Consider the following 23,193-nt stretch of genomic DNA (forward strand, 5'->3'; position numbering starts at 1 on the left):
AACGAACCACGAGATCAAATAAACCCAATCGACCACTTCAAAATCACCAAATCGTCGTACAGAATAAGACCATAAACAATTACAGTAATTCATAACTAACAGATACAGATAAGGCTTATCTTTGAGATGACCAGTGAGGTGCTTGCCCTGCCACACGTAAGGTCAAACACTGACAGAAGTCGCCACACCAGACCGTGCGCCAGAAACACCACGTACAAAGACCAGGCCGGTGAGTGAGGTGGTGGTAGAACGGAGGGTAGACGGGAGCTAAAGTGAACGACTTAGTTGCCAAACCCTCTCCAGAACTAGACATCTTGTATACCAAGGTCTTACAGATACTAATTAGCGAAGTTGTTCATGTCTTTATCTGATGTATGGGACTGAATAATCACAGAAATGTATACCTATGAATTTTAAACGTGAGGTATTAACTTAAGTCACTCTCCCCGAGACCAAACAAGTTGAGCGAGGGTCAGTAACGAGCAAACAGGGCAGTTCAAACTGCCAGGTCCAATCACACAGTTGTGTTATTGAATGTCGCTCTCTGTGGGTCATAGAGGCAATGGGAGAGTGTGTGTGTCTTTCTCATCTCTATGTCTCATTTCGTGTGTCTTATTAGTGGGCTTCATGTCTGTGTGTCTCATTTCGTGTGTTTTATTAGTGGGCTTCATGTCTGTGTGTCTCATTTCGTGTGTTTTATTAGTGGGCTTCATGTCTGTGTGTCTCATTTCGTGTGTCTTATTAGTGAGCTTCATGTCTGTGTCTCATTTAGTGTGTTTTATTAGTGAGCTTCATTTCTGTGTATCTCATTTCGTGTGTTTTATTAGTGGGCTTCATTTCTCTATGTCTCATTTCGTGTGTCTTATTAGTGGGCTTCATTTCTCTGTGTCTCATTTCGTGTGTCTTATTAGTGGGCTTCATTTCTCTGTGTCTCATTTCGTGTGTCTTATTAGTGGGCTTCATTTCTCTGTGTCTCATTTCGTGTGTCTTATTAGTGGGCTTCATTTCTCTGTGTCTCATTTCGTGTGTTTTATTAGTGAGCTTCATGTCTGTGTCTCATTTTATGTGTCTTATTAGCGTTCCATTCTATCATTCCGCGTGACTCCCCCTTGTGCCTCATCCCTATTTCTCACCCGTGCCTCATGTGTGTGTGTGTGTGTGTGTGTGTGTGTGTGTGTGTGTGTGTGTGTGTGTGTGTGTGTCATGTCTGTGATGAGTGTGTTTCTCAATGGCAGTCTTCCCTTTCACCGTCCATTGACCCAGAATTACATATAGTTATGTATCAGAGGTTATGATAGTTTCATTATACACCAAGTTATTCACTGAGAGAGAAAGAACAATGAGGATTGATACTGAAGGACACATACAGCAAAAAGCATTTAGACTAACTGGTGTTCATTACTCTTGAAGGATATGAGTATATCTGACGGGTCTCCATGCAGGAGCTGGTGGCGAGGAGCCCTCAGTCAGTGGTGTTAGGAGTGTTGTCTGTCGTGACGCTGTAGGAGCGGTGGGGAGAGGCCCTTGACTACATAGTGTTAGGACGGGTTCTCCTGGGTGACATTAGGGTTTTAATACAGGCAGCAAACAAAGACCTGGGGGCAAGAGCTGGGGATTCATATCCCTTCTCAAATGGTCTTCGACAACGTCTTCTCCTTCAGGAGAAGACGTTGTGGAAGCTCCCTCCCCAGTGTTTCTCTAGGACGAGCCTGAGGGGAAGCAGGTGTGGCAGACGTCACACGTCCCAGCACATTGGCTCAGGGGTGACGGTACTGGAGCTGGTTACAAGAACCACATATCATCACATCTTCAGTGTGGACATGTCTCCCTCCCACACACACACACACACACACACACACACAGCTGGCCCGGCTCATGCCCACAACACCTGAGACCCAGCAGTGTCCAACACCCAGGACAGCTGCATGAAACACCTGTTCTCTAAACTTCCGACACACATACATGACAGCTGTATGAAACAACGCAAACCTGCAACGTACATGATAGGTGTATGACACACCTGCTCATTAAACAGCCCTAACACATATGACAGCTGTATGACACACCTGCTTCTTTAAACAACCTCCAACACACATGACAGCCGTATGAAACACTTGTTGTTTTTAACCTCCTCCAACACACATGACAGGTGTATGAAACACCTGTTCTTTAAACCTCCTTCAACACACATGGCTTTAGTATATCTCAGACTCTGAGAACCTCCCACAAAAGTCAAATGAAGCATTAATACAAGACAAGCAAAGCGTGGTGTTGTTGGAGGAGGAGGAGGAGGAGTGGCGGTAGTGACCCGCAGATTTTGGTGGCGACGATCTACACCAACACCAACACCTCCTCCTCACCAACATCGATTCCAGACACAACTTGTGCAAGTTGTGTTTACTCTTCACAGTCTACAGGTGGGCAGCTTAAGTAGGCCTTACACACACACACACACACACACACACACACACACACACACACACACGCATTTGGCGTGGGTTGTGGCCAGAAGGGAAAGTACACCAGGGGGAACCTGGAACGTTCACTACAGCTGACGCTGCTTTCCAGCCTCGTCCACCCACCGCCACCACCACCACTCCCTCCCTGCCAGCCCTTGTACTCCCTTGAACCACCCTCCTACAACTCCCTTGCTCACTATAATCCCCTCCTCCCTCCCTCATGCCCCTCTCTACCCTCTCTCAACACGAGGAGGTAGAGCTGCACAGCGAGACTGAGTGTCATCCTCCACTCACGTCCAAGACCACAAGCACCTGTTATGGAAGTCAGATTGGCCAGAACTGGGGGTCGGGTGTGTTGTGTCGTCTCGTCTCTTGAAGATGGCTGGTCATCGTTGTCTGAGAGTCCCCCCCAGTTCATGTGTTTCCCTCACTAGATTTTCTTGAAGTAAGATAAAAGAATTGACGAACAAGAGACAGACTCGGAAGCTCCCAGAACTGAAGCACAATGTATGATATCTGCTGACTCTCGTGGTGGAGTGTTTAGCGTTGCTGACCTGTGACGCATTCACGGGCCGCTAGGGGTCGAGCGCATAGGTTCGAATCCTGGTTACGGCAGTCGGTCCACAGTCAACCCAGCTGTTCATCCTCTTCCAGGGATTGGTCGATGATTAGATGAAAATAGTAGTAGTATCAAGGCCTTACACCAATCATACGGATGATAATCAAAACCTTGTTGACTGGGAATATATATGACTTGGCTGAGGTGAGAATCATACACAGAAGAAAAGTAAATGGATTTTTTGACCAAGATTTTTGATCAACCATTCTTTCAGTAACACATTATCTAGATTTATGTCTTTTAAAAGAGACATATGCTTCCTATGGCTTGCTTCACCAGGTAATGATATGAGATGTTCTATTTTGATAGTGTAGTCATGCACCGCTGTGGAGATTCGACTGGAGTCTTGTTGATCGGTACAAGAGCCTCAGTGAAGATAAAAAGGCCACTCAGTGCTTCTGGTTTGGTGTAGGCCACGACGCCTTTGAAGTGGTCTCATGTTCGCGAAGTCAGACGGATCTCGAGTGTCCACGACGCCTTTGAAGTGGCCTCATGTTCGCGAGGTCAGACGGATCTCGAGTGTCCACGACGCCTTTGAAGTGGCCTCATGTTCGCGAAGTCAGATGGACTTCAGGTGTCCAGCAACCTCTGTCCCTGTGGCTCTCAGAGGTCTACGGTACTGTAGGTGAACTGCCCGAAGAGCCTTCTGGGTCGGGCGAAGGGCAGATCGGCCTGGTGTGCTGCATGCAGGGTCTTGGGTGGACTGGCCCTGAGGGCAACGTGTAGGTTGGTTGGAGTGGTTGAAGCTTCTGCTGGTCATGGTTGAGGATCGGTTGGTGGATGTCTTCGGTGGTCCTCTTGGTTGAAGGTGTTAGGGAGACTGGGTTGTAAGGTTGACTCTGCGCGTGTTGTGGTTGTGGTGTCTTAGGGACTAGTGGGGTTGTTGTTGTAAAAGAAAGTCCTGGTGTTGCCCAAGACTTTCCTAAAGGCTTTTAAAAGCTCGAGGTTGTACTACTTCAAGTAGCTGGGAAGTGTAGATTCCTTTGGAGTGAACTGATCTTTAACAAGACTGTATTCCTAGTGATGCAGTTTCGCCAAAGGCGACTCTTCCCTCGCGGTGTAACCTTTAACAAGAGGAGTCCGGTAACACCTCTGCATATAGTCATATGTACACACGTACCTTACAAGTTTGTTCTTTTAAGACGATTTTCCAGAGAACGGGAATATATTCCAGACTTAATTAAAAGCCAATAGATAAAATCCCGAAATTTATTCCCAAAGAGAATAAAAACCTTGAAAAGAAATTGTATTTGACAGTGAAGGAATATAGTTGACCATGATTCTGTGTCACTGTTCTGTCACAAACTGTCATTTTCTGTCACTTTTTGTGTCACCTGTCACCTTATGTCACCTGTCACCTTATGTCACCTGTCACTGTATGTCACCTGTCACCTTGCGTCACCTGTCACTGTATGTCACCTGTCACCTTATGTCACCTGTCACCTTATGTCACCTGTCACCTTGCGTCACCTGTCACTGTATGTCACCTGTCACCCTGCGTCACCTGTCACTGTATGTCACCTGTCACCTTGTGTCACCTGTCACTTTGTGCCCATCTGTCACACCAGTGTCACGTGTCAGGTCTGGCATAACCTAACCTACAGATGAGTCAACATAGCATAGAGGAATGACCCTAGGCAGGTGAAGAATCCGGTTTGAGATCCTATACGTTCGTCTATGTGTTGTGACGCTACGGATTCAATGAACCAACTGCGCACCCTCTCGGCGCATCCCACTCAGCGAGCATGGCGTGTGAAAGGTGTATACATAATATCTATTTGTGGTAGACTAGAGATCTCCTGATGTAATGGAATAATTCCATTCGTATAAAAGAATAAGGTCACGAAGAGTATTGAGAAACACGACATCATCCCATTTTCTTTTTCAGTGCCCTTTATACACTAACAATATACTATATACCTAATAGAACGTCGCCACAAGACGTAAATAAGACAACAAAATCCTAAAAGGATGATCATCTGCAGCTGTGAAGGTCTGATGCCTAGGAAGATAGAATGACCAAATTTCCTTTAGGCTTCACCTGGGTGTTGTCCCCTAACTGGGGCTCGAACCCAGTGCCACGCGTTGTGACCACAATGATATTCTGTGTTTCAGGAGGCGAGGAGTGGGTGGCAGTGACGCAATGGCGAAAGTATGGTCTCTCCTGCCGCTGCTGCTGCTGCTGGGTAAGTTGGCATCCTTGACGTGTGTGTGTGTGGTGGTGGTTCCTAGTGCCATGTAGGTGTCTCTTGTTGCCGCTGCTGTTGTTGCTGGGTAAGTTGGCACTCTTGATCTACGTCTGGCAGCTGCTAGTGCCACCTGGGTATCTGCTCCTGCTGTTGCTCCTGCTGGGGAAGTTGGTATACCCTTGGCCTGTGTACTAGCCATCAGAGATGGCCTCTGGACTAGCCAAATACGATACCTCAACTGAGCAAGCCTTCTTCTTTTCCCCTAAATTGCTGGGGGTCTTTAAGTTTCATCTCAGTCCACTTACCTCACACTCACATCTAGAGGCTTGTAAAGTCTACTTCCTTCTCCACCTCCTCCTCCACTTTGCACCTCGTCAGTCAGTCGTCCTTGATCTTCTCGCTGTGTTGGTGTTCCACCTCCGTACTCTCTCTCTCTCTCTCTCTCTCTCTCTCTCTCTCTCTCTCTCGATGACCTTCACCCGCCAAGGTCCTCTGGTGTCACACGACGTAATCTACGTTGTTAGATTAATGATAAGACAAATCACTATTGAGCAATTAACCACAGTAAAGATATTCATACGAGGACACTGTATAATGTATATAGCACAAAGTCGCGGATTACCAAAGAATGTGGCCATAAATAATGAATTACTATCAGAACGCATCATTTATTCATCTATGATGGCAACAGAGGGGGGTCAAAATAAGCCATCTTTAATGGCAACAGAGGGGGTCAAAATAAGCCATCTATAATGGCAACAGATGTGGGCAAAATAAGCCATCTATAATGGCAACATATGGGGGCAAAATAAGCCATCTATAATGGCAACAGATGGGGCAAAATAAGTCATCTATAATGGCAACAGATGGGGCAAAATAAGCCATCTAAAATGGCAACAGATGAGGCAAAATAAGCCATCTACAATGGCAACAGAGGGGGGCAAAATAAGCCATCTATAATGGCAACAGAGGGGGGCAAAATAAGCCATCTATAATGGCAACAGGTGGGGCAAAATAAGCCATCTAAAATGGCAACAGATGAGGCAAAATAAGCCATCTACAATGGCAACAGATGGGGGCAAAATAAGCCATCTATAATGGCAACAGATGGGGGGCAAAGTAAGTCATCTTTCACACAGCCTCTCACATAGCCTGTAGTAATTCAGTGTCGCAAGCCACACGTCGCTGGACACCGTGTCTTATACCCACCTCACCACCACAGGTGTAGTGAGGCAGCGGGGTCACCCGGGCGTGCTGGGAGACAGCGGCGAGACCGGTCTCACGCTAAAGAGATGGGCGTCCGCCAGGCACGAGAGGTCTCCTGGTGCAACACAAAGCCGAGACACACCAGCCCAACCAGTCAAGGCTGATAACCTTCAGGATGACGCAGACGTAGGCGAAGACGAAGAGGAGGTGGAGGAGGAGGAGGAGGAGGAATCATCATTAAGTGCGGCGAAGGAGACTGAAGCGAACTCGAACTCGGAGATCGAGTCTACGGAGGGAAACGAAGACGGGCCGAAGGACGGGTCGACGGAGACTGTGAGCGACACTGCTCCCGCCGCCACATCGCGCATGCTACTGGTGGAGGAGGACCTTCCAGCCTCCGGCAACGTCACCAACACCCGCGACCTGCTGACCTGGCGGCTCAAGGACACCAGCCTCCTGGACGAACTCACAAATAGGATCCTGGGGAGCGGCGAGGACCTGGGGGTCGTCAGCCCCGTCAAGGGCAGCAGGTCGGCTAAGGGCACTGTGAGTCCTGACGGTGAACTGCTCGAAGAGAAGGGTAATGGCGGCCAGAGTGAAGCAGCATCGAAGGTAAGCCACGAGATCGAGTCCCCAATAGCAGGATTCGAACCGCCTTCACAAGCATGGAGAGCTGGATGTGTCAGCCACTCGGCGATGGTGTCCTTACCCAGTTTCAAGACAAGTGGTGGCGGTTCGAATGCTGCTGCTGGAGAGCCTGTAATATCTGTGGAATTACGTGTCATTATACCATATTTGTCGCTGTCTCCCACGTTAGCGCAAGAAAACAGACGAAAGAAATGGCCCAACCCACCCCCATACACATGCACTTATTCATTCCCGTCGCCACCCCGCCACACATGAAATGACAAACCCCCTCCCCCGCCTATGCGCGAGGTAGCGCTAGGAAAAGACAATAAGACAATGTGTGTGTGTGTGTGTGTGTATATATATATATATATATATATATATATATATATATATATATATATATATATATATATTTTTTTTTTTTTTTTTTTTTTTTTATACTTTGTCGCTGTCTCCCGCGTTTGCGAGGTAGCGCAAGGAAACAGACGAAAGAAATGGCCCAACCCCCCCCCATACACATGTACATACACACGTCCACACACGCAAATATACATACCTACACAGCTTTCCATGGTTTACCCCAGACGCTTCACATGCCTTGCTTCAATCCACTGACAGCACGTCAACCCCTGTATACCACATGACTCCAATTCACTCTATTTCTTGCCCTCCTTTCACCCTCCTGCATGTTCAGGCCCCGATCACACAAAATCTTTTTCACTCCATCTTTCCACCTCCAATTTGGTCTCCCTCTTCTCCTCGTTCCCTCCACCTCCGACACATATATCCTCTTGGTCAATCTCTCCTCACTCATTCTCTCCATGTGCCCAAACCATTTCAAAACACCCTCTTCTGCTCTCTCAACCACGCTCTTTTTATTTCCACACATCTCTCTTACCCTTACGTTACTTACTCGATCAAACCACCTCACACCACACATTGTCCTCAAACATCTCATTTCCAGCACATCCATCCTCCTGCGCACGTCTCTATCCATAGCCCACGCCTCGCAACCATACAACATTGTTGGAACCACTATTCCCTCAAACATACCCATTTTTGCTTTCCGAGATAATGTTCTCGACTTCCACACATTTTTCAAGGCTCCCAAAATTTTCGCCCCCTCCCCCACCCTATGATCCACTTCCGCTTCCATGGTTCCATCCGCTGACAGATCCACTCCCAGATATCTAAAACACTTCACTTCCTCCAGTTTTTCTCCATTCAAACTCACCTCCCAATTGACTTGACCCTCACCCCTACTGTACCTAATAACCTTGCTCTTATTCACATTTACTCTCAACTTTCTTCTTCCACACACTTTACCAAACTCAGTCACCAGCTTCTGCAGTTTCTCACATGAATATATATATATATATATATATATATATATATATATATATATATATATATATATATATATATATATAGACATATATATCCTTTGCCCAAGAACCAGATAGAGATTGAATCTTTATCACCAGTCATTCCTCTCGCCTGAAAGATATCTTTTTCTATGAGATTGTCATATTCTTCCTGAGGACATTTCTGATACAGTTTGATGTTTTTGGCTCCAGCTTGTGGAGACGCGAGTGGCGGCACCAGCACAGTACGTCGACCAGCCGAATCGACCAGCCTGCGATCCCCAGGTCAGTGAAGCCAGTGCCACCAGGTCAGAGGACCCTTAGTCTCCAGGTAAGTGACCTAGTAGCCATGTCAGTGACCTTAGTCTCCAACTCAGTGACCCTCGTCTCCAGGTCAGTGACCTTCGTCTCCAGGTCAGTGACCTAGTTGCCATGTCAGTGACCTTAGTCTCCAGGTCAGTGACCCTCGTCTCCAGGTCAGTGACCCTCGTCTCCAGGTCAGTGACCCTGGTCTCCATGTCAGTGACCTTAGTCTCCAACTCAGTGACCCTCGTCCCCAGGTCAGTGACCCTCGTCACCAGGTCAGTGACCCAGCATCTGTGCCACCAGAGGCTTGAGTAAAGCAGTGACACCTACTGTCTTAGAGGTTTGTGTAGAGGAAGTGACACTCACCGTGTGTAGTGACACCCATCGTGTGTAGTGACACCCACTGCGTGTAGTGACCCCCACTGTATGTGTAGTGACCCCCAGTGTATGTGTAGTGACCCCCACTGTGTGTAGTGACACCCACTGTATGTGTAGTGACCCCCTCTGTACGTGTAGCGACCTCCCACTGTATGTGTAGTGACCCCCCACTGTATGTGTAGAGACCCCCACTGTATGTGTAGTGACCCCCCACTGTATGTGTAGTGACCCCCCCACTGTATGTGTAGTGACCCCCCACTGTATGTGTAGTGAACCCCACTGTATGTGTAGTGACCCCCCACTGTACGTGTAGTGACCCCCCACTGTATGTGTAGTGACCCTCACTGTCTCAAAGGTTCGGGATGAGCAGTCTCGAAGCAAAGAATGAAATCAGTGTACGTAACTAACAAATTACAGTTCGTAATTAAGATATCCACATTAAGGTGTTCTGAAGGAAAAGAACAGACGAACACTGGGAAATAATCACAAAAGTGTTATGATTTGATATCCCAATCATGTTAGCGATAACAGTTCTTGCGTTCTTGCAGAAGTCGCTGACGTGTCTGTCGACGGAGGAGAACCTAGAGCTCCGTCAGCAGCTGCTGCAGGACCTCCAGACGTCCTTCAACGCCCCGCTGCCCTCCAGGATACGCTACCGCCTGAAGAAGAAGCCATCTATCTACGCCATCTACACCTCCAAGTAACGCCTCTAAAGTCTAGCCTCGTCCCTCCACCTTGCGCTATCCTCCCAACCTCTACAGTCTAGCCTCGTCCCTCCACCTTGCACTATCCTCCCAACCTCTACAGCCTAGCCTCGTCCCTCCACCTTGCACTAACCTCCCAACCTTTACAGCCTAGCTTCGTCCCTCCACCTTGCACTATCCTCCTAACCTCTACAGCCTAGCCTCGTCCCTCCACCTTGCACTATCCTCCCAAGGGCCGCACATATACACCGACCGACCCGCTGATACTCCTTATTTAAACGAATATTCCTTCCATGGCGGTTGCCTCCCCGAATCTTCTTCTTGTAATAAAGATCTTACAATCAAGCGTAACTTAAAAACTAAACGTTTAATATGTATAAGTTCCATTTCTCATTGTTTTATGCTGCATTTTACGCTCTTTTAGTTTATATTGAACAGATTCTTTGTAATTGCCAGACTGTCCTAACTCATCGCTAGCTCTGGAGACGCATATGTGTGTGTGTGTGTGTGTGTGTGTGTGTGTGTGTGTGTTTGTGTTTGACTCTGTATGTCTCTCTACAGGAAACCCAGTACGAGGTTGGACATTGGCATCCCCGACATCTACGAGACGGAGGTGATGGTCACACCCAAGCATCGCAGACAGCCCTTCTCCCGCAAGCCAGGCCTCAGGAACCCCGATGAGGTATACGGCTTCGCTGCCGACAGGAAGTTCCAGCAGTACGTCCTCCCTCAGTCGCCGAAGTACGTCGCCATCGAAGCCCTAGCGACGCCGGCGCACCCCGACGCTACGGAAGGCGCCGTGACCAAGCCCTACATCCCACTGGATAGGAACCACGACGCTGACCAGTCTGGTCTGGTGTTTCGGCCTCCTCGCCGCCCGCCTGGCAGCCAGAAGCGTCGGACGAACGGTCTCCTTCGGCGGCCAACCACCGGAGCGCCGCACTACTTCACCCCAACGCCGGAGCGTCTCAGCATCCAGGCGCACCTTCAGTATCGGCGACCCGTCTCCTTCAGGTATAGTAGGACGAAGGCGTCGCCCCGCGATGACGACCCGATCCTCTCCACCACACCCATACAGGAGGTCCACACCGCCAAGCCGCATCCCTCCGTCAGCGTCACGTCGCCTCGTCCAAAGGCTCCAGTGGTAGCCACCTCACTCCATCGTCACCAGGGTAGCAGCCTCGGATCGGCCGAGCCCCCTGATCACTACTTGTCCCCTGATGAGGAGTACGAAGCTCCAGCGACGACGACGCAGCAGCAGCAGCCGAAGGCGGATTACAAACCTCCCACAGAAGACGACGCCGAGGCCCCTCAGAAACACCTTCCAGACAGCGAGAATATACAGCCCCAGATGCCCCCAGTCAGCCTTCCAGGAAGTACCTGACACCTAACAAGGAATATGTGGCCCCCGCGAGCCAGCATCAACCAACAGCGAAGCCCCACGCTGACCCTCCGCAGGAGTACCTCACACCAGATAAAGAATACGAATCCTCTGGAGGTGAGGGCGAGCATCGGGCGAAACCTTATAGTCAACCCAAGCGGACGTACATTCCACCCAACAGAGAGTACGAGGCCCCAAAGAATAGACACAAGGCTCCCTCACAAGCGTACAAGCAGCCCCCGAGACACTACCTTCCTCCCAATAGAGAATATATGGCCCCACCCAAGAGGCCTCTCCCCTTAGCCATGGGGCACATGGCCCCAGTCATGGGCTTCGTCCAACCTCCAAGAACGTACGTCCCTCCAGACAAGGAGTTCGGGTCGCACCGGAAGGCGCCGGGAGGCAGAAGGCCACCACACCGCCGACGTCGCCCTAGTAAAAGGAGGAGGAAGAACAAGAAGCGTCCGACCCCACCAAGCAGACATTACCTCCCGCCCAATAAAGAGTACGCAGGCGCTGAGCCTGACGCTAAACCTCATCCTGGAACGCCACCATCGCGCACGTACCTGGCTCCCGATAAGGGCGCCCCTCACCTCCCCGCACCGCCTCACGCCACGAAAGTACCGCTGGAGTACGACACGCCACCGGCAAGAACGTACGGACCACCGGATAAGGAATACGCTCCTCCGGATAAAGACGCCTCTCTCGCTCACTCCGACTCCCTGACGATGACCACAATGGCGTCCGTCTTCCTCACGTCCCCACCGAGGACGTATATCCCACCTGACCGCGACTACCAGACCCCGAAATACAATCCCCCGACCAAGGAATATGCTCCACCGAAGACTGGGCCTCATGGCACTGCCCTGCCCAGTTGGCTCATGAGCATAAAGCAGGGTCACGCTCCTCCAGGGCTGGAGGATAAGGTTAAAGGTTATACCATCAATCCTACACCTCCTCCAGGCTATCACCCGGACCATACCCAGAGGAGGAATCGATTCCCGAGCACCAAACCTGCTGCAGGTTATGAGGAGGCCCCGCGTCGCGAGACGGTATACCAGCTACCTGGCGCTACTTATCATCCCCCGGAATCCACCTACCATCCTCCTCCGACGGTGTATCATCCACCAGACCCCGCGTACCATCCTCCCTCTGAGACGCGACCGTCGCATCCTGGGGGACCGACGCCGAGCCCTGATTACTCCACCCCAGCGAAGACATACGAGTACCTCCAGCCGGACACACAATACCTACCCATCACGCCCAGACCTGCGTCCGCGTCGGGGGCTTACGTGCCTCCTGGTCCTCCCGTGAGGGACTATAAGCTACCGACAACCGGGATCCCTTACGTGCCGCCGCCCCCACCGCCCATCCACCTCCCGATCGACCCCAACTACCTCCCGCCACCTTCGGTTACCTACCTCCCTCCCGTCCGGGACTACCAAGCCCCTGCGAGCTACGTCGGGAGCACCACGGCAGGCTACGGCCCGACAACAGCAGCACCACCGGCTCATCCGTCGCTTCCTCCAAGCTATGTCCCTCCCTCCCGTCCAGGAGCTGACTACGTTCCTCCCACACATCCCAAGCCCGACTACGTCCCGCCTGTGACTTCTAAACCACATTTTACGACCATAGTAATCACCCCTCTGTCGTCACCTGCACCTGACTACGTTCCTCCTGCTTCCCCGAAGCCAGACTACGTTCCTCCTGCTTCTCCGAAGCCAGACTACGTTCCTCCTGCGTCCCCGAAGCCAGACTACGTTCCTCCTGCGTCTCCGAAGCCAGACTACGTTCCTCCTGCCTCACCGAAGCCAGACTACGTTCCTCCTGCCTCTCCGAAGCCAGACTACGTTCCTCCTGCCTCACCGAAGCCAGACTACGTTCCTCCTGCCTCTCCGAAGCCAGACTACGTTCCTCCTGCCTCTCCGAAGCCAGACTACGTTCCTCCTGCCTCTCCGAAGCCAGACTACGTTCCTCCTGCCTCACCGAAGCCAGACTACGTTCCTCCTGCCTCACCGAAGCCAGATTACGTTCCTCCTGCCTCACCGAAGCCAGACTACGTACCTCCTGTCTCTCCGAAGACAGACTACGTTGCCCCAGAGACGTCCCCAGCAGGCGCCCCTCACCGCCCTCCTGCAGCTCCTCCCCGAGACTACCACGTCACCACCTACAAGCCGGTCCACGACGACAACCTGCAGAAGCTGCAGGACTTCAGTTACCCGGGGAGTGGCCGAATCCGCCATCGCCCGGCGAGGCCCTCTCTCTCACCGCGCTACAATGCCACCGCCACGACCCACGCCCCGCCCATCCACGAACACACGACCTACGCCCCGCCCGTCTACACCCCGACGACCTACGGACCCGGGTATAACGACCTCCCAGCCAGCGTCAGACCTACGACCCATCCTCCTAACTACCTATCGCCCCTCTACTACGAGGACGACTACGAGGACGACTACTACTACTACTATTACTACGACGACTACGACTACTATGACGATGAGGACTATTACTACTACTACGACGACTACGACTACGACTACGACTATGGGCCTTACCACGCGCCCCTCCGTCGACCAGTGCCGTACCACCGCCTCCCCCAGGTTGACTATCATATCAACGACAATGAGATCATAGATTTCGGCTACATTTCAGGCATCCCAGGTAAGCCCATGGCAAGAACCTCTCTGATAATAGATAGCCCACTGGGTCAGAAATGGGGCCATTTTAGGGGACTTTATCATGGTATGGCACCTCCCACTGGGTCTAAAATGGGGCCATTTTAGGGGACCTTATCATGGTATGGCACCTCCCACTGGGTCAGAAATGGGGCCATTTTAGGGGACCTTATCATGGTATGGCACTTCCCACTGGGTCAGAAATGGGGCCATTATAGGGGACTTTATCATGGTATGGCACCTCCCACTGGGTCAGAAATGGGACCATTTTATGGGACTTTATCAAGGTATGACACTTCCCACTGGGTCAGAAATGGGGCCATTTTATGGGACTTTATCAAGGTATGGCACTTCCCACCGTGTCTAAAATGGGACCCCATTTAAGTAGACCTTATCATCTTAGTATAACATATAAATATATATAATTCTTCGCATCTGCCACATTTCTAAAACTTGACTATATTCTTAACCTAAGTTTATATCCCGATTGGTATGAGACAGGAGCAGCGAGGTGTCTGCTCGTACAACCTAAATACAAAATCTCGATCCCTAATCTTCCTTTAGGTCGGGCTGGTCGAGACTACCCAATCCTGAGTTACATCCCGCTGACCTCCTTTGGCTGTGATCTGGTCGCTGACTACCCAGGTTATTACGCCGACATGGAAGCTGGATGTCAGGTTGGTTCCTACATTCTATCAATTCCAGCCAACTAACCAACCACCCGTGCCTCTCTGACTCCGTGTGTGTTGAAGTGGACCCATCCACAAACATATAGTTGTAACAAGATCCAACTGTGCTAACAACCTCTTGTTATGTCCCCGTAACACACAATTACTACTAATCAAACACACACACACACACACACACACAGATTCCTCCGTGGTGTAGCGGTTAGCGTTACTGACCATCATCATGCATGCACGGGCCACCTGGGATCAACCGTAGACAGGTTCGGATCTGGGTCGCCGCAGCTGATCCACAGTCCACCCAGCTGTTCATCCTCCCCTAGGAGTCGGTCCGTAAATTGGGTACCTGGCTCAGGATACAGTGTGTGTGTGTGTGTGTGTGTGTGTGTGTGTGTGTGTGTGTGTGCACGCACAGATACGAGTAAAGACAAGTTCCATATACACAAGGTTAAGAGACGAGGGAACACGAGTGCAAAACTCTCTTCCCTTAACACACAAATGACACACCAAACGTTCCATATTTCCAGTTCACCAGGCCTGGAATGAAGATATCCATCCAATGACCCTGGTTCTTTGACCTTGTGTCTCATCCCTTCTTCTGCTCCACAGGTGTTCCATATCTGCCACCGGAGCGGCCGCCAGGACTCCTTCCTCTGTCCCAACGGCACCATCTTCAACCAGAAGTACTTCGTCTGCGACTGGTGGTACAACTTCGCCTGCGAAGACGCCCCCTTCTTCTACCCTGTCAACGCTGCCATCGGCCACCCGGGGGTGCCACTCCACAGGAGTGCCTTCGAGACTGACCTCCACGCCGTCCACCACCTCCCACCGCGCCACCCACGCCACCAACGCCACTCTCGACCCCGCGTCACTCGAGCCCCAGGTCATAACTTTGCCACGCCATCCCCCGTGCTACAACACGCAGCGACGCCCCTACCCACACATCATGCCACGACTCCTTCCTCCCTTACACAACACCCAACGGCAGACTCACCCCTCCGTCACTCCCCACAGCAGCAGCGTATTGCCATCGTGCCTCGTCTGGGTTACCTGCAGGAGATGGGCCACACCTCCTCACAAGGTTGAGGCCAAGACAGACCCACTGAGAAACCAGCCTCCTTCAGGAGGAAACCAGCCTCCTTCAGGAGGAAACCAGTCTCCTTCAGGTGGAATCCAGCCTCCTTCAGGAGGAGACCAACTTCCTTCAGGAGGAAACCAGCCACCTTCAGGAGGAAACCAGCCTCCTTCAGGAGGAAACCAGCCTCCTTCAGGAGGAAACCAGCCTCCTTCAGGAGGAAACCAGCTTCCTTCAGGTAGAAATCAGCCACCTTCAGGAGGAAACCAGCCTCCTTCAGGAGGAGACCAACTTCCTTCAGGAGGAAACCAGCCACCTTCAGGAGGAAACCAGCCTCCTTCAGGAGGAAACCAGCCTCCTTCAGAAGGAGACCAGCCTCCTTCAGGAGGAAACCAGCCTCCTTCAGGCGACCCCATACAGACAAGGCTATTTAGTGGTGTACTCGCGACTCTCATCCGACATCCTTAGTATAAAAACTTCTGGTGGTAGAGCTGTTGCTAAACTCTGGTGCCAACCATTGCTCAGAGAAAATGCCATATCATTGAACTAGTGGGAGTACGGTAGAGATGGATTCTTAAAACTTTTTAGGGTCGAACCACCTACTGATAATTTGCTGACTCTTGTTAGTTCTCCATCAGCTGCGGTACTCCCAGTTACGTCATATACATACATCACTACAAGAGTCTTTGAGGAAAGAGACTAGTTCTACGTTGCTACAAACGTCACAGAGTAATCACATCTTTTGATCCATTCCCTGCTCAGGATATTGTCTTTCCTCCATCTGGTGAAGTTATCTTGACGCAGGATGGCATGTCGAACCCTCGTCTCTTGCTAGAGAAGAGGAAACAAGTCCATTCAGCCAGCTGAAGTCCCAGGATTCTTGCCATGGATGATGAATACATGTTCTGTACTTTTTACAAATACATCTGACGCTTCCACGTCACCTGCGGGAGAGTACGAGGTAGAGAGAGGAACGCGAGGCTCTCCACCAGGAGCGAACTGATGTGTCTCCAACCAGAGAGAGTGAAGGAAGAAAGGAAGGAGGTTTCAACCATTTTCCAACGTGAAGGTTCCGTCTTATTGTCTCACTTGTCACCCTATGATCTCCTGGGGAGGTTCAGCAGCTGAGGTGATGGCGTCGCATCACGTACCGTTCTCAGAAGGGATGGATTCTGATACTATCTACCTGAAGCTGTTGGTGGTACCTGGTCCGTCCCTCCCTCGACCTTCTTATCAGCAAACGAGATAATCAGTTAGTGATGTACGTACGTAGGGGGTCTTCATATGGGGTACCACACCGGTGTAGGGTCTTCATATGGGGTACCACACCGGTGTAGGGTCTTCATATGGGGTACCACAACGGTGTAGGGTCTTCCCATAGGGTTCTACACCGGTGTAGGGTCTTCCCATAGGGTTCTACACCGGTGTAGGGCCTTCCTATAGGGTCTTCCCATAGGGTACCCTAAATGTGTCGCACCGGACTGCTTCATGCTCTGGGGGGGTAATCTAGTCTATGTTTGTTGTGTATAATGTTAGCTCCAGCTATAGCTTAGCCCTGTGGTCTTTTCATTTAGCTTTTTTGTGTGTAGGTTGTTGCTCGTCTTTCATGGGTGAGAGGTAGACAGGAAAGCTATCCAGCTAACAGAGAAAAAAAGCTAAATTAAGCTTTTCCTCCATTAGCTTGTTAAATCCCCAGCTTTCTATCATAATAACACATATGGTTAGAGTTAGCAGTAGTTATATATATATATATATATATATATATATATATATATATATGAAGAGTTAGTCTTTATCTATCATGCTTAGTCGATTCAAAACCCATTATCAGCTTCCACATCATCTCATCTTCATCCTTATGGTGGGTTACGACCTTACAATGCCTAGATGGATCAGTGGGTGTATTTCTATACACAGAACCTTCACCTCACATACATAAGACACGCTTAATTGATCACCCTCACAACAGTGCTTACGATGATGTATCGACAGATCCAGGAAGAAAAAAAAGAATACATTATCCACAGTGTTAAATAAATAGTCCAAACCATATTGCCAAAATGCATGGAAATACTCATTTATACTCATGCTTGACACACACACACACACACACACACACACACACACACACGCCACTTGGGGACAAACAAACGCACAAACACAGTACTGGAACATGGAGCTAAATTCTGTCAACAATGGAATATTTCCAACTGTTAAAGGAGACATTATCAATCCAGACTGTCTACATTACCAGGCAAGTCTGGCATCTGTCCCCATCTTTTTTGTATATGTTTTACGATGCTTTTGTTATCAATAAAATAGTTTATTTTGTCCCTCTATATTCTACGCCTGTCACATGAAATACAGTATATACATTATACAAATACAATAAGCGTTAATACATGTCATACAAATACAATTCAGATGTTACGCCTGCACACTGCTCTCGTAATGGTTTTCAATTACTGATGTTTTGATAACTTCACATTACAGGATAACAGATCAGTCTAATCCAAAAAAAATATTAATCATGGATTAAAAATGATTATTCCGCTTTATTCCCCTTTTTGTGATATGGCAAAACTGGAAAAGCCAAATAAACACATTTGTTTCAGCAAAGACCTCGTCAATTCGAAAATAAATACATTAGTTTCAGCAAAGATATCGTCAATTCGACAATGTTTACCCTCGTTGATCGAACTACTTAGTTTACGTGATGAATTAGATCGCAACAAGCAATATGTATGACAACAAAAGACGCAACACTGACCCTTTTACAATGTCCTGGTGTTCCAGGATCGCTTGAAGCTTGACGACTTAATAAGGTCCACAAGACACACGTTCCTAAACCACCCTCACAGGACCACAGTGAGAGACACACTGCTAAGGAACACTCCTACGTGAAACTTCAATTGAGCCCGGCGTCAACCATACCCATACCTAGCCACTCAGACGAGCCAGTAGCGCGGCTAACTCGGCCCACACCGCTAGAGAGCAGCACCCACATGCATATCCACTGAACGCCCTCTCCTTCCCGCCAAATGGGTGTGGCAGCACCCACACTGAACGCCCTCTCCTTCCCGCCAAATGGGTGTGGGCCTCTTAGGCACATACGGGAATACCGCCTGACCTCGTCAGAGTAGAAGGAAGACAGTGCCATCTCGCAGGCATTGCGTCTCTGACGAAAGACTTAAGGTTTCGTTGTCAGTAAAGAGGTACAGAATACAGGTGTTGGCAATGGTCTCGTTGTCAGTAAAGAAGTACAGAATACAGGTGTTGGCAATGGTCTCGTTGTCAGTAAAGAAGTACAGAATACAGGTGTTGGCAATGGTTTCGTTGTCACTAAAGAGGTACAGAATACAGGTGTTGGCAATGCTATCACTATTGATAAGCACATCAAAAACTAATGGCGTATCTCCATTTAAACAATATGAACGTTATCTGAATATCTGTGAGTAAGACACACGAAAGTTATAATCATATGCATGTATTTCATCAACAAGACTTGGCGGTCACTCAGAAAAATAGCACCCAAACTTCACCTTCCCCCAGAGTGGCATGGAGTCTGAAATTACGTCCAGATATTCCTCTGAGTTCAGACCTGTGTTGCAAACTCAAGGTGGGCATACAGGAACCTGAATACATGTAGTCATGTAAATACCCAACGTCTCCATAATGTCTATCTCTCTCCTTTCAAATCTCATTCGTCTTCCGCCCAATGTTCAATATCAAAACAATTTAACCTTGCCAGAATATGAATACGTTCGGCACATCATTTCAATCTATGTTGAACATCCCACACAACGAACAGTACCCAATCTGTTTCCCACAAGCTGGCAATGTTTTCTGCCTATGAAATGTAGGTTATATATATACACATATATATCTTTCTTTCAAACTATTCGCCATTTATCGCATTAGCAAGGTAGCGTTAAGAACAAAGGACTGGGCCTCTGAGGGAATATCCTCACCTGGCCCCCTTCTCTGTTCCCCCTTTTGGAAAATTTAAAAAAAAAAAAAGAGGGGAGGATTTCCAGCCCCCCGCTCCCTCCCCTTTTAGTCGCCTTCTACGACAAGCAGGGAATACGTGGGAAGTATTCTTTCTCCCCTATCCCCAGGGATAATATATATATATATATATATATATATATATATATATATATATATATATATATGTGTGTGTGTGTGTGTGTGTGTGTGTGTGTGTGTGTGTGTGTGTGTGTGTGTGTGTGTGTGTGTGTGTGTGTGTGTCATACTTCTCCATTTTGACAACGGTTAAAGTAAAAAAGGAAAATGGAACTTTCTACCATTACAAAAAAAAAAAAAAAAAAAAAAACAGTGAAAGACACATTCTCTTTTACATTTTTATTTCAATAGTATTGCATCATTTATGAGAAAAAAATACATTCATTTCCTGTATAAGGATGAGAGAGAGAGAGAGAGAGAGAGATAGAGAGAGAGAGAGAGAGAGAGAGAGAGAGAGAGAGAGAGAGAGAGAGAGAGAGAGAGAGAGAGAGAGAGAGATCGCTGTCCCCAGTGAATAGTGGGTCACATTGTATACAAAAAAAAATTATTATTATATTATTATCATATATATATATATATATAACAATAAAAGAATCTTAAGACCTACACAAAAATATCATGACGAGACCTTAAAATACACCATAACACAATGATTATCCCCTAAATGCTATCATCTGGCATGACTATAATCTGTTATAATACAAGTTTTGATATATCGTCTTCCATTAGAGGGTTCCGTAATTTATAGACGTACATATACACTCTTGGGGAGGAGGATGGGGGGGGGGGGGTTTGATTATAATAATGGAATTAAATTAGAAATGAAAATTATGCAATAATTTGGATATCTTATATCTGCTCTATCTCTCCCCCGAAGACATGAGCATTTAAGGGGTTGAGCATAGATGGTGCCAGCTTCACCACATGGGGGAAAGGGGGGGTGAAAATGCTCCTCACCTACGACTCGGGCTTCATCCATGTGGCTGAGCAATACACACATGAGCAATACGTACTTAACTCCACCTACGTTCCAAAGGTTAGAAGACAAGTGTGAAAATGCTCCTCACCTACGACTCGGGTTTCATCCATGTGGCTGAGCAATACACACATGAGCAATACGTACGTAACTCCACCTACGTTCCAAAGGTTAGAAGACGAAGTGTGACTATTTGCTGTCATAACATCATCTTCATGGTGCAAAGAAGGTGGGGTGGTGTGCAAGACAACACAAGAGATGGTCAGAGATCTGCTGGCATTAGTTTGACATGAGGGGGAGGAGGGGACTGCAAAGATCCTTGTACTGGTTTTCAAGGGGAAGGAAGAGGAGGAAGAAGAAGAAAAAGAAGAAGAAGAAGAAGAAGAAGAAGAAGAAGAAGAAGAAGAAGAGGAGGAGGAGGAGGAGAAGGAGGAGAAGGAAGAGGAGGAAGAGGAGGAGACATCTGCCAATGCATCTGTCACAACAACTTCTTTGTGGGTGATGAACATGGGTCTCCTGTGGCCAGTACAACACTCCATTACAGACATTTCTTTATTGGTATATGTTGCTGTTGCAAAGGCCATACAATGGTGTCGTAAGACAAAAGTAGCAAATCATTTGATTCATTTTGCAGCAACTGGACAGACATACGAGCTGTGCCAATGTTATGTAATGAGTCTACATACAAGATAATGACTATATGTATATATATATATATTTTCCTTTTCAGAAAAAAAAAAACTGGATTAACAATATCTTAGAAAATATCAAAAATGTGCAGAGATGGACAGCAAGATACTTAGGTTTTATATATATTATTACTGAATACTGAAGCTTCACAAACAGTTCTTACTTACTCCATATCAAAAGACATGAAATGATAAAAACATGGCATTATATTCACTCTTAACCACAAACTACCTTTCAGAACTAATAAACTACCTCCATTCAGCAATTGGCATAAACAACTTTTTTTTTTTTTCATCCGAGAAACAAACTCATAGATTTAATGTCATAGCTAAAGAGCGGTAAAGACACAAGAGAGTTTTGCAGAGCCTGCATTTTACACTTCCCGAAGATAGAATGTCAGTATAAATTACTCGACCAGCAGTTTATGGGTTCCTCCTCACCATATATGTATGCATGTATGTGTTTGTGTGTGACCTGCTCCCTACAGTGAGGGACCTGGTGTAAGACCTGTTCGCGACCTGGTGTAAGACCTGTTCGCGACCTGGTGTAAGACCTGTTCCTTGTAGGTTGATGAAGGCGGGGTCCTAGATGTGTTAGGTCATTTTCTTGCAGGTCCTGGAGACGCTGGCGTCCGTGGCAGTTCAAGAATCCTAAATGAGGGGCAAAGCTGAGAGGAAGCCCCTTGGTAAGTGGTTCATGGCTGTGTGAACTCTAGAAACGTTTGTATGGTAAGCTCACAGACCACGCGTGGTCAGAAAGGTGTTGCTAATGGTATGTAAGCCCCATCTTATTTGGACAGTCATTCAGGGAGTTTAAGTAAGGTCTGAAGGACCAGGTTCTGCCCATGGCATGTGTGTCACACCCAAAAGAGAGAGGAAAAAATCAAGACGAAACACACAGCTCATGTGTATCAGGACAATCCATGGGACTTAAAAGTTCACACCTCATACGAAAGACACGATTGCAAGGGCCTGGTGGCTATTGCCTAATCTGTGCTTCCCAATGAGAGCAGTAGACTTCCAAGAGGCACGCGAGAGGACCAGATAAGAGAGATAGGGAGGAGGGTCCTTCTTGGTGAGGTGGATTCAAGATGGCATTCTGCTGGGCAAGGAGGGATCACCCTGGGCACTGTGAGGGGGGGGATATGTGACTCCTAATTGAGGAAGTGTTTCTGCTGGAGGATGAGGGAGGCTCAGCCCTTCATCCTGAGACCTGCTCCAGAAGCGAAGACGACGGAGGGTCCAGCTCTACATGGGGGAGCTTGATGGACCCTCGCTTGGGTCGCCACAGCATGACCTCCTCCTGTTCCTCGACCTGTCGAGTAAACAAGACATCAGCTGTATGTTCGTAGTCCCTCACTGTCATCAAGGTATTAAAATAAATCATCTATGATCTTTTTTTTTTCCCTATACTTCTTTAGAACTATCATTTACCGAAATAAATCATTTATGATCTTTTTTTTTTCCCTATACTTCTTTAGAACTATCATTTACCAAACTTTTCATAAAACTGTTTAGTTCCTTTGCATATTTTCAAAGAATAAAAACTCTGTCTACTTTTAATACTAAAGCTATACTTACCCTCTGATTACACTAATTCAACTTTAATCTGACTACCCTGGTGTAATCACTTCATACGAACAACGATTACATATCACTTATTTATGACTATATAAAACAAGAAACTGTAATCTTTATTTTTTCTTTTACTCTTTGAAGAATCCTAAACTTGGAAGAAAGTATAGATATTAATACTAGTAATCATCATATTGACTACAATGAACAATACCTTCAGCAGACAAAGGCTCTTACATTTTAAGAGATGAA

At 48.0% G+C, this 23,193-nt stretch overlaps 2 protein-coding genes across 4 annotated transcripts in view; one reads left to right on the forward strand and one right to left on the reverse strand.

Annotated features, from left to right (window-relative positions):
- Positions 1-17,428, forward strand: part of LOC139747050 (uncharacterized) — a 42,828-nt gene extending 25,400 nt beyond the window's left edge. The window contains 8 exon segments of the mRNA XM_071658802.1: positions 5,194-5,264; positions 6,490-7,085; positions 8,681-8,752; positions 9,700-9,851; positions 10,417-11,186; positions 11,189-13,900; positions 14,479-14,591; positions 15,210-17,428. Coding sequence (XP_071514903.1) covers positions 5,222-5,264; positions 6,490-7,085; positions 8,681-8,752; positions 9,700-9,851; positions 10,417-11,186; positions 11,189-13,900; positions 14,479-14,591; positions 15,210-15,686 — 4,935 coding nt within the window. The 5' untranslated portion in view covers positions 5,194-5,221 and the 3' untranslated portion in view covers positions 15,687-17,428.
- Positions 17,429-20,119: 2,691 nt separating this feature from the next.
- The window catches only part of LOC139747220 (uncharacterized), a 191,463-nt gene continuing 188,389 nt past the window's right edge, over positions 20,120-23,193 (reverse strand). For 2 of the 3 annotated variants that reach the window (XM_071659256.1, XM_071659257.1), the window contains exon 6: positions 20,120-22,681. In XM_071659256.1, coding sequence (XP_071515357.1) covers positions 22,568-22,681 — 114 coding nt within the window. In that variant the 3' untranslated portion in view covers positions 20,120-22,567. The remainder of the gene's footprint in view (positions 22,682-23,193) is intronic. The other variant, XR_011712352.1, reaches the window with a different exon arrangement.

This window comes from Panulirus ornatus, chromosome 67, assembly GCF_036320965.1.
Source record: "Panulirus ornatus isolate Po-2019 chromosome 67, ASM3632096v1, whole genome shotgun sequence".
Taxonomy (NCBI): domain Eukaryota; kingdom Metazoa; phylum Arthropoda; class Malacostraca; order Decapoda; family Palinuridae; genus Panulirus; species Panulirus ornatus.